The sequence below is a fragment of the Saccostrea cucullata genome, unplaced genomic scaffold, assembly GCF_032062105.1.
Source record: "Saccostrea cucullata isolate Sc308-1 unplaced genomic scaffold, CSIRO_AGI_Scuc_v1 ctg16161, whole genome shotgun sequence".
Taxonomy (NCBI): Eukaryota; Metazoa; Mollusca; class Bivalvia; order Ostreida; family Ostreidae; genus Saccostrea; species Saccostrea cuccullata.
This window is the reverse complement of record NW_026941012.1, coordinates 1-13,089: the sequence shown is the minus strand read 5'-3', so window position 1 is coordinate 13,089 and position 13,089 is coordinate 1. Positions and strand designations below refer to the sequence as shown.

The window sequence follows — 13,089 nt, the reverse complement described above, 5'->3', positions numbered from 1 at the left end:
GGGAGACTATAATTTTTGGTTGTTCCTGGGTAGTACTACATTTAAGGTAGGATTCTTCTCTGCTTTCTGAGTAGATAAAATATTCAATGGTTATTTGCTTACATGTCTTGTCTTTTATATTTAGTTAAAAGAGATTTAAAAGACCAAATTTTTCTTTCTTCATCACAATTGTACAACTTTAAATAGAAATGGTCAATTATGTTTGAAAACTAGCAGGGACTATATTTTTGGCGGAATGGTGGCGTATGAAAATATCTTCTTTTCTGCCTCTCAAAATTATTATAGAACTATGAATTTAGTTATAATTTTTACACAATCAAAGACTAGAAGAATTTTTCAAATGTTAGCTAAATTAATAGTAAGGAACTAAATTTTTAAATATATCAAATAAATATGAATTTCCAAACAAACTACAATTATGAAAGCTTTTGAAAGATACGATTCTAAGTACAGATTTGAGCCAAAAATCCATAGAAAGTGTTTCTCTCTTAGCAAATCGGTCAAAACTTTTTGTTTTTGTATTATTTTGTATCTCTGTATGACTGCTTTACCATATTTGAAAATAAGAAAAAGTTAATTATAGGACGCATATAAAAATTTAAGAAAAACAGAGAAAAATCGGATTAGCCAAAATCCTTTTTTGTTAAACTATTTGTGTCAGTTTGGTAATATCATCTTATAGACCCTATATGGTAATATCTTTCTTTGCAAAAAGAAAAACATTTAAATAGAAGACCCTCTATCATGATTGGATGCTGTTATTTTTTATTCTTAATGACAAGGGAAAAGGTTATGACCTTGACCTGACCTTGACTCTAATATAAAACGGCCAAAACTAATCTAACTAATATCATCAGTTAGTAATATTGTCTTCTTTGTTCTGTGAAAATTTCATGAATTTTTAAGTACAAGAAATACAGTTTTGTATGAGAAGAATCCTACCTTAACTGAAAATATTTTTATGACATATTGAAATCAGAAGTTGTTTTAATGAAAACAATGGCCATTGATGGAACTAAAAGTAACCCAAGGCATACCATTCAAACATATTTCAAAAATGATTTATTAATGTTTTTTAAATTCTTTTGTAATTGAATACAATTTCATAATATGCGCTTTCTAAGAAAAATGAGAAGTTTTCAAGATCATTTTTTTTATTATCTGTTCTTATCCAATTTTTAATTGTTCAAGAAAGTAAATGTTTTTAGAATGCCCTCACATGAAGTACGGTGACAATTGTGAAGAAGACTGTCCGTGTAACAGCTATAATACCGAAGCCTGCGATTTGGAGACTGGAGAATGTATATGTAAGCCAGGGTATACCGGGTTCTCCTGCAATTGCCAAGTTGGTCTTCATACCTGCAACTTAAACGTTTCTGATTGCTATGAGGACTCGCATGAAGTATCATGCATTTGCAAAAGAGGTTTTACGCAATCGGAGCACAATTGCACAGGTAAATTAAATGTTATTCTTCTTGCATAAGAAATATGTCTTCAGATATGTTCTTTAAAGGTATTGCAATCTACGGATATAATCTTGATATTAAGTTTGGAAACATTTTATCCAATATTGTTAATTTAACTTCTAATTTTCATGCTCATATTTTTGTCATTAGTATTTTATTACATATTTACAATTAAATTCATTATGGGTTATGAAAAATAACAAAACTGTGGGTAATAATCTTTAAAATTTTCATTCTTTGCTTAATGTTTCTAAAATTAAAGTGCATGTAAAATGTAAATTTTATTTATTTTTTGTTACAGACAATGTGCGCCTAAGTCAGGAAAAATTTGTGCAAGTCTTCAAAGGTGATGGATGGTCTGGTATCTGTACTAGCAACCTGAAGTCTAACGCTTTAGTTATCTGTCGCCATCTTAACCTTAGCACGTACGTATCGCGGGCATTTCAAGATCCCTGTTTTACATTTATTTACTTTTTACATACAATTATAAAAGAAGGACAAAGCACTTGTAAATACACAAGTCAAGACTATATCATCACCATAAATGTGTAAATGCGCTGTACCGGCAGTTTCACTTGAATGGAAGTGAAACTGACCTGAGGCCTGTTGAACAGAACGATCGCGAGCGTCCTTATAATACCTTCAATAGAAATGTTTGCGAGCGCTCGCTCTATTGAATATAGGCCTGAATTGTCAACAGTGAGGATGTTGGGGTAACCACTGCTTGTCAAGATAGTTATTTGCTTTCGCATATGAGAAATCTTGACTTACAGGTTTATTGTTTGATTAATAAGGCTGTTGCGTTAATCTCGTTATTAATTCAGCCTTTATCACTTTATAATTATCAGAATAATGATTATAATAAAATGAATGTTTCATGCATGTACGTGTATTTGATTAGATACGATTGCCAGTCACCTGGCATTATGCAGAACTACAATGTTATATATTGGTATTTATTGACTAGAGGGTCAAAAATGTTGACAAATTATTACAGTTCTATACACCTTAAAGTAAATAAAACAAGAAGGGTGTTAGTGATTATCCTAAGCAACTATTTTAGTTGCCAAAGATCTAGTATATAGTGAACACATCTTATCATTTAATGGAAAATGCTATTCTTTCAGGGAAGTTGTATATTCAACTTCAAAGTTCAGGAGATATGACTATACCAGGACGTCGGTCAGTTGTAGAGGAACAGAGAACATGCTGTCGGAATGTCCTTCTAGAACGGGTTCCTCTTGCTCCTACTCTCCAGTCGTCCACTGTGGCGGTAAGTCTCCGATTTTATGTCCGATGCATTTCGAAGTTTTTTTTTTGCTCAGCAATGATCTTGTATCATTTAGATAGACTTTTACAGTTTTAAGCTTCATAAGTGTCTGTGATAATTTTTTATTTCCTCTTTGAAGAAAGACCTTTATTAGCTCACCTGAGCTGAAAGCTCAAGTAAGCTTTCCAATTATATTTTGTGCGTCATCCGTCTGTCTGTCTGTCTGTCTGTCTGTCCGTCTGTCTGTAAACTTTTCACATTTTCGACTTCTTCTCCAGAACCCCTGGGCCAATTTCAACCAAACTTGCCACAAAGCATCCTTGGGTGAAGGAGATTCACATTTGAATTCAAATGAAGGGCCATGCTCAAATTTAAGGGGAGATAATTGGGAATTAGTTAAAATTTGATGGCATGTTTAAAATATCTTCTACGCAGCATTGTTAAGGCTTGAAAAAGGGGGCGGAGCCTAATTTATACGTAAAAAGTTTACTGTGACGTCACACAAAAATATGACTTTTATGTATTTCTCATAATACATGAAAATGAAATAATTTGCAACTGTTAACTGTATTAGCATAATAAAAAACAATAAAACTTATCAATGCATAAAAAAAAACTTGCTATTTAAATCCCATATAGCTGGTTTTAAACAAAGCACTCATCGCGATGAACTTGTAAGCATGACGTCATTTTTGTAAAAATGACGTATTTCATGTACTGTGAGAGGCAGATTGAGGGATTTTTTAACAATGAAAAATGCGTTTTATTAGTAAACGGAATGTTATTTACAGGTTTTAAATAGCCGATTAATACCAATGTATATCCTTTGTTTAGTGCGATTATTCATTAACTATCTAGATAATGTATCTTATTAATTATGTCGTGTTTTTATGAACAGGTTACGTATATTACACATCGAGATGCCTCATAAAATCGCACTTTCGCAAGGGCATACACTAAATAGATCTTAACCATTTTTTGAATATAGATATAGGATATTTTTCTTAACTTGAAAAGTGCTGCTGCTTTCTTTAAATCGAGGGCGTGATTTTAAAAGTACACAAAATATTTGGTAAAAGTCAAACAAATTTCGACATTGGCTTATTTACCTGAAAATTTAACTATTAAAACAGAATTCTATTCAAAGCAGCAGCACTTTTCAGAAACTACAAAGTCTGCAGAAACAATTAATAGCTTGGATTTTTAATTTCAACAAGAGTATGCCCTTGCGATATTGAAATTTGTTAATGACCTACATTCAGTACACATACTATGCATTTATCACGTGATTGTCCATCGACGGGACCAAACTTTATGCAGTGCAGAGTGGGTTATACTATGCTATTTCCATAAGTCTTTCAGTTCTTCGATAATAAATCAGCTTAATGAAAATAAATTCAGTTTTAAAAAAATCCTCCTTTTTGCACGTACATTTTCCGTTGATTTCTCATAGTAGGCCTTAACAGTGCTGCGTACTCAAGAACCACTGTGGCTGGAAAGATGAAACTTATGGTGAATCATCCTCAGGTAGTGTAGATTAAAGTTTGTTCAAATCATGACCCCCGGGGTGGGGCGGGGCCACAAGGGACGATCAAAGTTTTACATAAAAATATATAGGAAAATTCCTTAAAAATTTTAATCTTAAGAATAGCAAAGCCATATTTCAAATTTATATGAAAGCATCCTCAGGTAGTGTAGATTCAAGTTTGTCCAAATCATGACCCCCGGGGATAGGTTGGGGCCACAAGGGACGATCAAAGTGTTACATAGAAATATATAGGACATATATTTAAAAATCTTCTTCTCAAGAACAGCACAGCCATGATTGGTCAAATCTATATGAAAGCATCCTCATGTAGTGTAGATTCAAGTTTGTTCAAATCATGACCCCCGGGGATAGGTTGGGGCCACAATGGACGATCAAAGTTTTACATAGAAATATGTAGGAAAAATATTTAATAATCTTCTTCTCAAGAACAGCAAAGCCATGGTTGGTCATTTTTATATGAAAGCATCCTCAGGTAGTGTAGATTCAAGTTTGTTCAAATCATGACCCCCGGGGATAGGTTGGGGCCACAAGGGACGATCAAAGTTTTACATAGTAATATATAGGAAAAATATTTAAAAATCTTCTTCTCAAGAACAGCAAAAGCCCTGATTATTCCTATTTACAATGAAGCATGCTCAGGTAGTGAAGATTATTTTTGATCCAATCGTCACGGTCGGGTGGGGTAGGGATGGGGGCAGACTTCAAGGGTAAAAAGAAAAAAAGCCATATTTAGTAAAGAAATATGCAGGCATCTTTGTTAGCGTAGATTCAAGTATTCAAGTTTGTTCAAAGCACATTCCCCTCCATTAGCCACAGTGCTCAAGTGAGCGATGTGGCCCATGGGCATCTTGTTGAAAAGAGAATATTGTTTTCCTGCAAATCAGGTAGAATAGGAAATTTTCTTAATATTAATATATATTTCCTGCCCGAAGATGTGTTTATAGTATTTTATTATATAGAACTCAAGGATTAATTTTCCTCATTCCGACACATTTGTTCATTTTTTTTTTCATTTTCATAATTTTTGTATCGAAGAGATCTTCTCGTGAAATATAATTAGTATGAAAATTTGCGATGTGTGTTCCATTTTCCATTTTCTTATCACAATATATTTAGTTATATACTGGTATCAAGAATTTAACAAAAATGCTTATCATACATGTATTACAAACATGTACTATATTTCAGACAATTTTGCCCCATTTTAAATTCGCCCATTCGTGGTTTTACTTTTAGAAATTATACTGTTTTCTTTGAATTTACTTTGTTTTAAATTCGCACATTTTATTGAGAGTAGAGTGAAAGGGGCGAAGATGAAACGAGTGCGAAAATTTCCCTGTTAACAATAGTGTTTTTTTTTAAATCAAAACCTAATAATTTCATATTTCTCTCCATGGATCTGATGAGTCATTTTTCAAATTATATGGGTAACAATGTGTGGGTAATTCTTTTCATATTACTTATGGAAAGATGTTTCTTGTATCGAGTCATCGTCCTTTTATTGTAAATGAGCCACAGAAAATATACATATATGCTTTAACCTTGTAAGTTTTGCACAAAAGAAGCCTTATATTGTATTTTTGTCGAAAATTTCAGAAGAGTTATTATTCTAAAAATGAAATTAGCTTAAAGATGTTAAGAAGTTCAAAATGTGTCATTGTTTTCTTAAAGAACTTTATTCGGTAATAACCAATATTTGCCCTCCAAAATCAAACTTTGACGGAGATATATTTAAGTAGGTTCTTAAACTGGGGAATATATGCTGACTTCAAAACACTGAATATTTTCATTAGCAGTGACGTCATATGTTTGAAATGACGTCACAAAAATGACGTAAATTTAAAATTTCCATGATTTATACAGAAAAATGTATATTTTACGTCGATATTTTGAGTAAAAGTCACCGAGCGCAGATCTGATCAGGCTCAATATTTTGATATTATGTGTAGAATGATAATATCAATGAAATATGTAAATATTTTTCCTGAGCAAACTTGCGCTCTATAAATTTTAAAGCTAAAGTTGTTGAAATTTTGTCCATTTTGTATTCTTTCTAAAAAATTATATAAAATCAACTAGTTTGTGACGTCATAAAAACAAAAATTGTGAATAAACTACTTTGAAACTATAAAGTGATCTGTTAAATTATATTTCTCTCACAATTTATAAAATTAAGCACATTTCAAGAATTTTTCAAATTTGGGTTTTGTAGGGGCAAAGGTATGCATTATGCCGCATATAGTTCTTTGTGAAATGGATGTTCTCTCAAACTTTGATGCCGTCGTTAGATATAAAGTAATTAGTCTTGTGCTTTTAAATACAACTTCTTTTTTTATAGGACATAAATGTACTTGTACTTGCACAACGCAAGACGTGTTTTCTTTTCATTAAATTTAAGATTTTTATTAGCTCACCTGAGCCGAAGGCCCAAGTGAGCTTTTCTGATCAGATTTTTTCCGTCGGCCGCCCGTCTCTCTGTCTGTCCGTCTGTAAACTTTTCACATTTTCGACTTCTTCTCAAGAACCACTGGGCCAATTTTAACCAAACGAGGTACAAAGCATCCTTGGGTGAAGGGAAATTTAAATTGTTAAAATAAAGGGCCAAGGTTCCTCACAAGGGGAGATAATCAAGAAAAGTTAATAATAGGGTGGGGTCATTAAAAATCTTCTGAAGAAGAACCGCTGGGCCAGAAAAGCTGGAACGTATGTGGAAGAATCCTGCGGTAGTGTAGATTCTGAATTGTTCAAATCATGACCCCCGGGGGTAGGGCGGGGCCACAATGGGGAATCAAAGTTTTACATAGAAATATATAGGAGAAATCTTTAAAAATCTTCTTCTCAAGAACCACTGGGCCAGAAAAAGTGAAACGTATGTGGAAGCATCTTGGGGTAGAGTAGATTCTAAATTGTTCAAATCATGATCTCCGGGGGTAGGGCGGGGCCACAATGGGAAATCAAAGTGTTACATAGAAATATATAGGAAAAATCTTCTTAAGAACCACTGGGCCAGAAAAGCTGAAACTTATGTGATAGCATCCTGGGATAGTGTAGATTCTAAATTGTTCAAATCGTGACCCCTCGGGGTAGGGCGGGGCACAATGGGGAATCAAAGTTTTACATAGAAATATAACGAAAAAATCTTTAAAAATCTTCTTTTCAAGAACCAGTGGGCCAGAAAAGCTGTAGCTTTTGTGAAAGCATTCTTGGGAAGTGTAGATTCTAAATTGTTCAAATCATGACCCCTGGGGGTAGGGCGGGGCCACAATGGTGAATCAAATTTTTACATAGAAATATATAGGAAAAATCTTTGAGAATCTTCTTCTTAAGAACCACTGGACCAGAAAAATTGAAACTTATGTGGAAGCTTCCTGTGATAGTGTAGATTTCAAATTGTCTAAATTATGATCAGTGGGATAGGCCTCTTGTTGTGTGCCCGGATCAAAAGATCCGGGGCGTATATTGTTTTTGTCCTGCCTGTCTATCTGTCTGTCTGTTTGTCTGCAAACTTTAACCTTCTCCATAACCTTGATCTAAGAGAGATAGAGACCTTATATTTAGCATGCTTACTCCACTAATTATGCTCTTTCAAATGACACCAAGGTCAATGGTCTTGTGACCTTGACTGTGACCTATATGCTAAAAATAGATTTTTCTGCAAACTTTAACCTTTGCCATAACTTTTTAACTATGAAAGATAAAGATGTAATATTTAGTATGCATACGCCACTAATTAACTAACTTATCAAATAACGTCAAGGTAATTGACCTTGTAACCTTTACTGTGACCTATGTACTAAAAATAGCTTTTTTGCACCTTCGCCATAATATTTGAACCATAAGAGATAGAGACTTCATATTCGGTACGCATACTCCACAAATCAGGTTATTTTAAGTGACACCAAAGCCAATGACCGTGTGACCTTGACTGTGACCTATCTGCTAAAAATAGCTTTTTATGGACTTTGTTGCCGTAGGGTGCATAGTGTTTCACAATCACATCTTGTTTTAAAGAGTGAATTGGTGATGAATATTTGATACATGTAAATCCCTAACAACAGTTCACCATATTTATCATGTTTAATTTCAGAATGCCCAGAATGGAGATTTTCATCAGATTGTTCCGAGACATGTGATTGTGACAGGGACACGAGTACAGGATGTGATTTCAGAAACGGAACCTGTTCTTGTCGTGACGGTTTTAAAGGGGAGGACTGTAGTTGTCATGTGTCTACAGCTCCTTGCTCGGGATCGTCCTCTAAATGTAAACTTGACAGATGTATCTGCAAAGAAGGATCCTTTAATCAGTCAGCGTCTTGTTCAGGTAATTAGATTTATATGTGGAGATTGAAAAGTAAAGTAATTAAAGTCAACACATTACAAGTCACGTATATTAAACTTCGTGCCCATCTTTAAAACATTTTGACGAATGAATGTCATGAAACATACGGAAATAACGAAAAGTACTAAATATCAAAAGTCCATAAAACAATACAAAACAGGAGCAGAGCAAACACGGACCTACAAAACATCAGAGGTGGGATCAGGTACCAGGGAGGAGTGAGCATCCCCTGCCGACCGGTCACACCTGCCGAGTGTTCCTTGTCATGATCGGGAAATAACGGAAAAATCCGTCGTCAATTCTGTGTATAAATAATGGACTAACAATTAGTATGAAAAACATCAGTCAGCATTAGAGTCAATGATAAATTGCATTTGCTGACATGGTCATTGTATCGACCATAAAACTTATGAACTGAATTTTGAAAATAGTATGTGTTAATCTTTCATTTTTTTCTGTTCCATATATATGATATATAGTCGTCTGATATTTTTAAATGATAGCTACCCAGAAAATATTATGCAGCTATCTTCCAACATGGTCAATTTTTTTTACAAGTACCCGGTAAATTATATTATTTTCCACACAAAAATAGCTAGGAAATTAAAAAAAATTGCTATGTTATTGCTTTATTTTTCAACAAGTAGTTTGTTCCTGATACGTGGTGCTTAAAGAATAACTTTGTTGTATTCATTTAATATTTCATGAAGCGCTTATTCCTTTCATGATAATATGCTGGCGTGAAGCGTTGTAGTTCCGGTACCTCATGAATCTTCAAAAATTAAATTCATTTCTTATACATGTATTTACATTATTTCTTGATGAGTTACTACAAATAACGCCATTCAACTGTAATTTTTAAAGCAAAACTGTTTGCACTAAAGTATTGATGTCAAATGCAGTATTATGACGTAACAATGGAGATATTCATGTTCATTCGTGGTAGTTCATGAGAAACTGAACACAATTCTAATTTGTCAGGGATGTTAAAGACAAATAGATGGAAATGTAAAAATACTAGAATAAATTTTTCACTTTATTTGATGATAGAAATTATATTTTCAAAAAACATCAATTTCTGAATAAATGAAAATTGATTAAAGTATTACAAAATTTCATATTCAAAATTGATTTTAACTGAAACAAATATTTTAAAATTATTTTTATTATATATTTTTTATTGATTTTCATTAAAATTCTGATGAAATTTGAAAGGTTTTATCACACAGCTGACGACTAGAACTAGTTGAATTGAATTTTGATATTCTGGTGATTGAAAAGGCCATGAAGCGTTTGCTACAGGTGCTTGTATTTTTTCCCCTCCTAAAATTGATATTGAATTCTAGAATACAGTTGATATGAAAAAGAACGTACCTATCACTTTCTTGCAGTGATTTACGAGGGCTGTTCAGTAAATAATGTTCTCGGTGATCGGAAAGAAACAACACTCCCCCCCCCCCGTTTTTCAATGATTTAATCTGAATGATTTCACTTAAGTAATACCCTTTAATTAAAATATAGGTCCGTAACATTTTTATTAGCTCTTCTGAGCCAAAGGGTCAAAGAACTAATGCTATGGCCATTTGTGCGGTGTGCATTAACTTTTTATAATATAGGCCATAATTCACGAACCCCTTGGCCAATCAGTGTCAAATTTGTCACAGGGTATCCCTGGCCCAAGGGCTTCCATTTATACAAAAATAAGGGTTGGTACCCTTAAACAAGGGAAGATAATCAGGAAAACAAAACCAAAAGCACTGGTTGCTAAAAAATCTTCTTCTCCATAACCATCAGGCGGATTTTCACCAAACTTACATACAAGGATCAGGATATATCAAAGATTAACATTTGCATGGGGAATTACCCTGGGGCTAAGGGCGTGGTCTCAAGGTCACTTCATAGTTTACCTAAATTTAAACTTAATAAAAACGTTTATATTTTGCTAACCATAAGGAGTAGGATCATGAATCTTGTAAGTTGATGCATCTTAGGACTTTACATCATGTAAGCTCAAAGTAGGTCACGGTATTTGTTTTCAAATTGATTTGAAGGCATATTTTGGACACTTTAAGGCCTATGATCATCAAACTTTGTCATTTGATGCGTCTTGAGTTCTTGAACAACGTCAACCTAAAAGGAGGTCACCGTGACTTACTTTTTGAATTTTATGACTAATCCTTTCTAAAATATCTAACCCCTTATTATATGATTATTTCAGACACTGAGAGGTTAAGAATCATCAAATCTTGTAAGTTGATGCATCTTGAGACCTTTAAACATATTTATAAAGAAGTAGGTCACTGTGACCTACTTATTGAATTTTGCAGGTATTTGTTTTCAAATTGTTTAAAAGGCATATTTTAATTACCTACAGACCTACGATCATCAAACTTTGTCAGTAGATGCATCTTGGGACTTTGTAAAATGTCGACGAAAATGTAGGTCATGATGACCTAATTTTGACATTTTATGGCTATATTTAAGTATCTTAGGTATTTATTGGCTTAGAATCGTCAAACTTTGTGAGTTGATGCATCTTGGGTTTTCGGAGAATGTCGACTAAAAAGAAGGTCACTGTGACCTACTTTTGACATTTAATGGCTTTATTTAAGTATCTCCTGTATTTATTGGCTTATAATCGTCAAATTTTTTCAGTTGATGCATCTTGGGTTTGCAGAAAATGATGTCTAAAAAGAAGATCACGGTGACCTATTTTGACATTTTATGGCTTTATTTAAGTATCTCCGGTACTTATTGGTTTAGAATCATCAAACTTTTTCAGTTGGTGCATCTTGGGTTTTCGGAGAATGTCGACCAAAAAGTAGGTCACGGTGACCTACTTTTGAATATCTTGGGTACTTATTGGCGTAGAATCGTCAAACTTTGTCAGTTAATGTATCTTGGGTTTTCGAAAATCGTCGACCAAAATGTAGGTCAGGATGACCTACTTTTGACATTTTATGGCTATGCTTAATTATTTTCAGGTACTTATTGGCTTAGAATCATCAAATCTTGTCAATTGATGCATATTGGGATTTCGAGGAACACAATCCAAAAATTTCATCACCTTGACCTACTTTTGATATTTTATGGCTATATTTTTGTTTCTCGAGTACTTATTGACCTATAATTGTTAAACTTTGTCAGTTGAGGTATCTTTGGTTTTCGGAAAATGTCGACCAAAAAGTAGGTCATGATGACCTACGTTTAAATATATATATCTTGTACTTATTGGCTAAGAATCATCAAACTTTGTCAGTTGATGTATCATTGGTTTTTGAAGATCGTCTACTAAAATTTAGGTCACAGTGATCTACCTGTGACATTTTATGACTATATCTAAGTATTTTGTATACTTATTGGCTTAGAATCAATAAACTTTGTCAGTTGAAGCGTCTTGGGTTTTCGGAGAATGTAGACAAAAAACTTGGTCACGTTGACCTACTTTTAAATAAGGTCACGTTGACCTACTTTTAAATATCTTCAATACGTACTGGCTTAGAATCTTCAATCTTTGTCTATTAATGCATCTTGAGTCCTCAGAAAACTTCAATCTTAAAGTAGGTCAGTGTGACCTAAATATGTTTTTTTTATAGCTTTATTGAAATATTTTCAGTCCTAATTGGCTAAAAATCATCAAACCTTGTCTGTTTATGCAACCTGGGTCTTATGATACTTAGGGTTAGAGGCTTCAAATGTACAAGTTATCAGAAGAGCGATGCAAGGCCCTTGGGCCTCTTGTTAAATTTCTGATTGATTTTTAGAACACATTTTTGAGTATGGCCCTTTGCGTACTGAAATATGACAGATCCTATGATTTCCTGGACTTGTTTCTTCTTTCTGAAAAGTGAAAATTCTGGCAAATTCTGTTAGTGTGACAAAACATGAACTATTTTTTTATCCCGACAATTTCTATACTCTTCATGGCGTTTGGGTTTGGATGCTGTCATGAAGAAATTTAATGTTATGGATTCCTAATTCTGGTTAAATCCGCTCATAAACCTTTCGATACTTTCTGGACTTCTTCAGAAATTGAACTGCATCCCCGAAAAAGAATTAGAACAAAAACATATCTAAGAAAATAGCACATAAATCTCTTTTTAAGATTTTTCAATTCTTTGCTCTTCTCAGACCTTGGCTGTTTTTGTCAAGTGCATCTTATTGTAAATTTCTTTTGAGGGTTTAAAGCGATGGATTCAAGATTCTTTATCTCTTTAAAGTGAGACAAACGTTAAAAACTACACTTTTTGATGTTTTAGAATAATTATTTAGTTGTTTTTTTTTCACGTTGTCGTTTTCACTCATTTTCAAAACAAGGGTGACCATTGAGTACTTCGATTTTATTTACTGAAAGATGTTTTTTTAAAACAGTGTAAGCTACCTCCAAAATGATGCATATCAATCTTCCTATATGTCTTAAAGTCAATCAAACATTGTCAGTGATAATTTGTTGAATTTTGGCAAA

At 33.4% G+C, this 13,089-nt stretch overlaps 1 protein-coding gene across 1 annotated transcript; it reads left to right on the top strand.

Annotated features, from left to right (window-relative positions):
* Positions 1-1,213: 1,213 nt before the first annotated feature.
* On the top strand, positions 1,214-8,641 carry LOC134256928 (multiple epidermal growth factor-like domains protein 10). Its single transcript, XM_062739600.1, has 4 exons — positions 1,214-1,454; positions 1,768-1,891; positions 2,594-2,739; positions 8,373-8,641. Exons 1-4 carry the CDS (start codon positions 1,220-1,222, stop codon positions 8,612-8,614), a joined length of 747 nt encoding a protein of 248 aa, XP_062595584.1. The 5' UTR covers positions 1,214-1,219; the 3' UTR covers positions 8,615-8,641.
* The last annotated feature ends 4,448 nt before the right edge of the window (positions 8,642-13,089 follow it).

Excerpts from the sequence above, each read along its gene's own strand:
- LOC134256928 (XM_062739600.1), top strand. The coding sequence starts at position 1,220 with ATGAAGTACGGTGACAATTGTGAAGAAGACTGTCCGTGTAACAGCTAT. Across the intron at positions 1,455-1,767 it reads ATCGGAGCACAATTGCACAG|ACAATGTGCGCCTAAGTCAG; the intron begins GTAAATTAAATG and ends TTTTTGTTACAG. Across the intron at positions 1,892-2,593 it reads CGCCATCTTAACCTTAGCAC|GGAAGTTGTATATTCAACTT; the intron begins GTACGTATCGCG and ends CTATTCTTTCAG.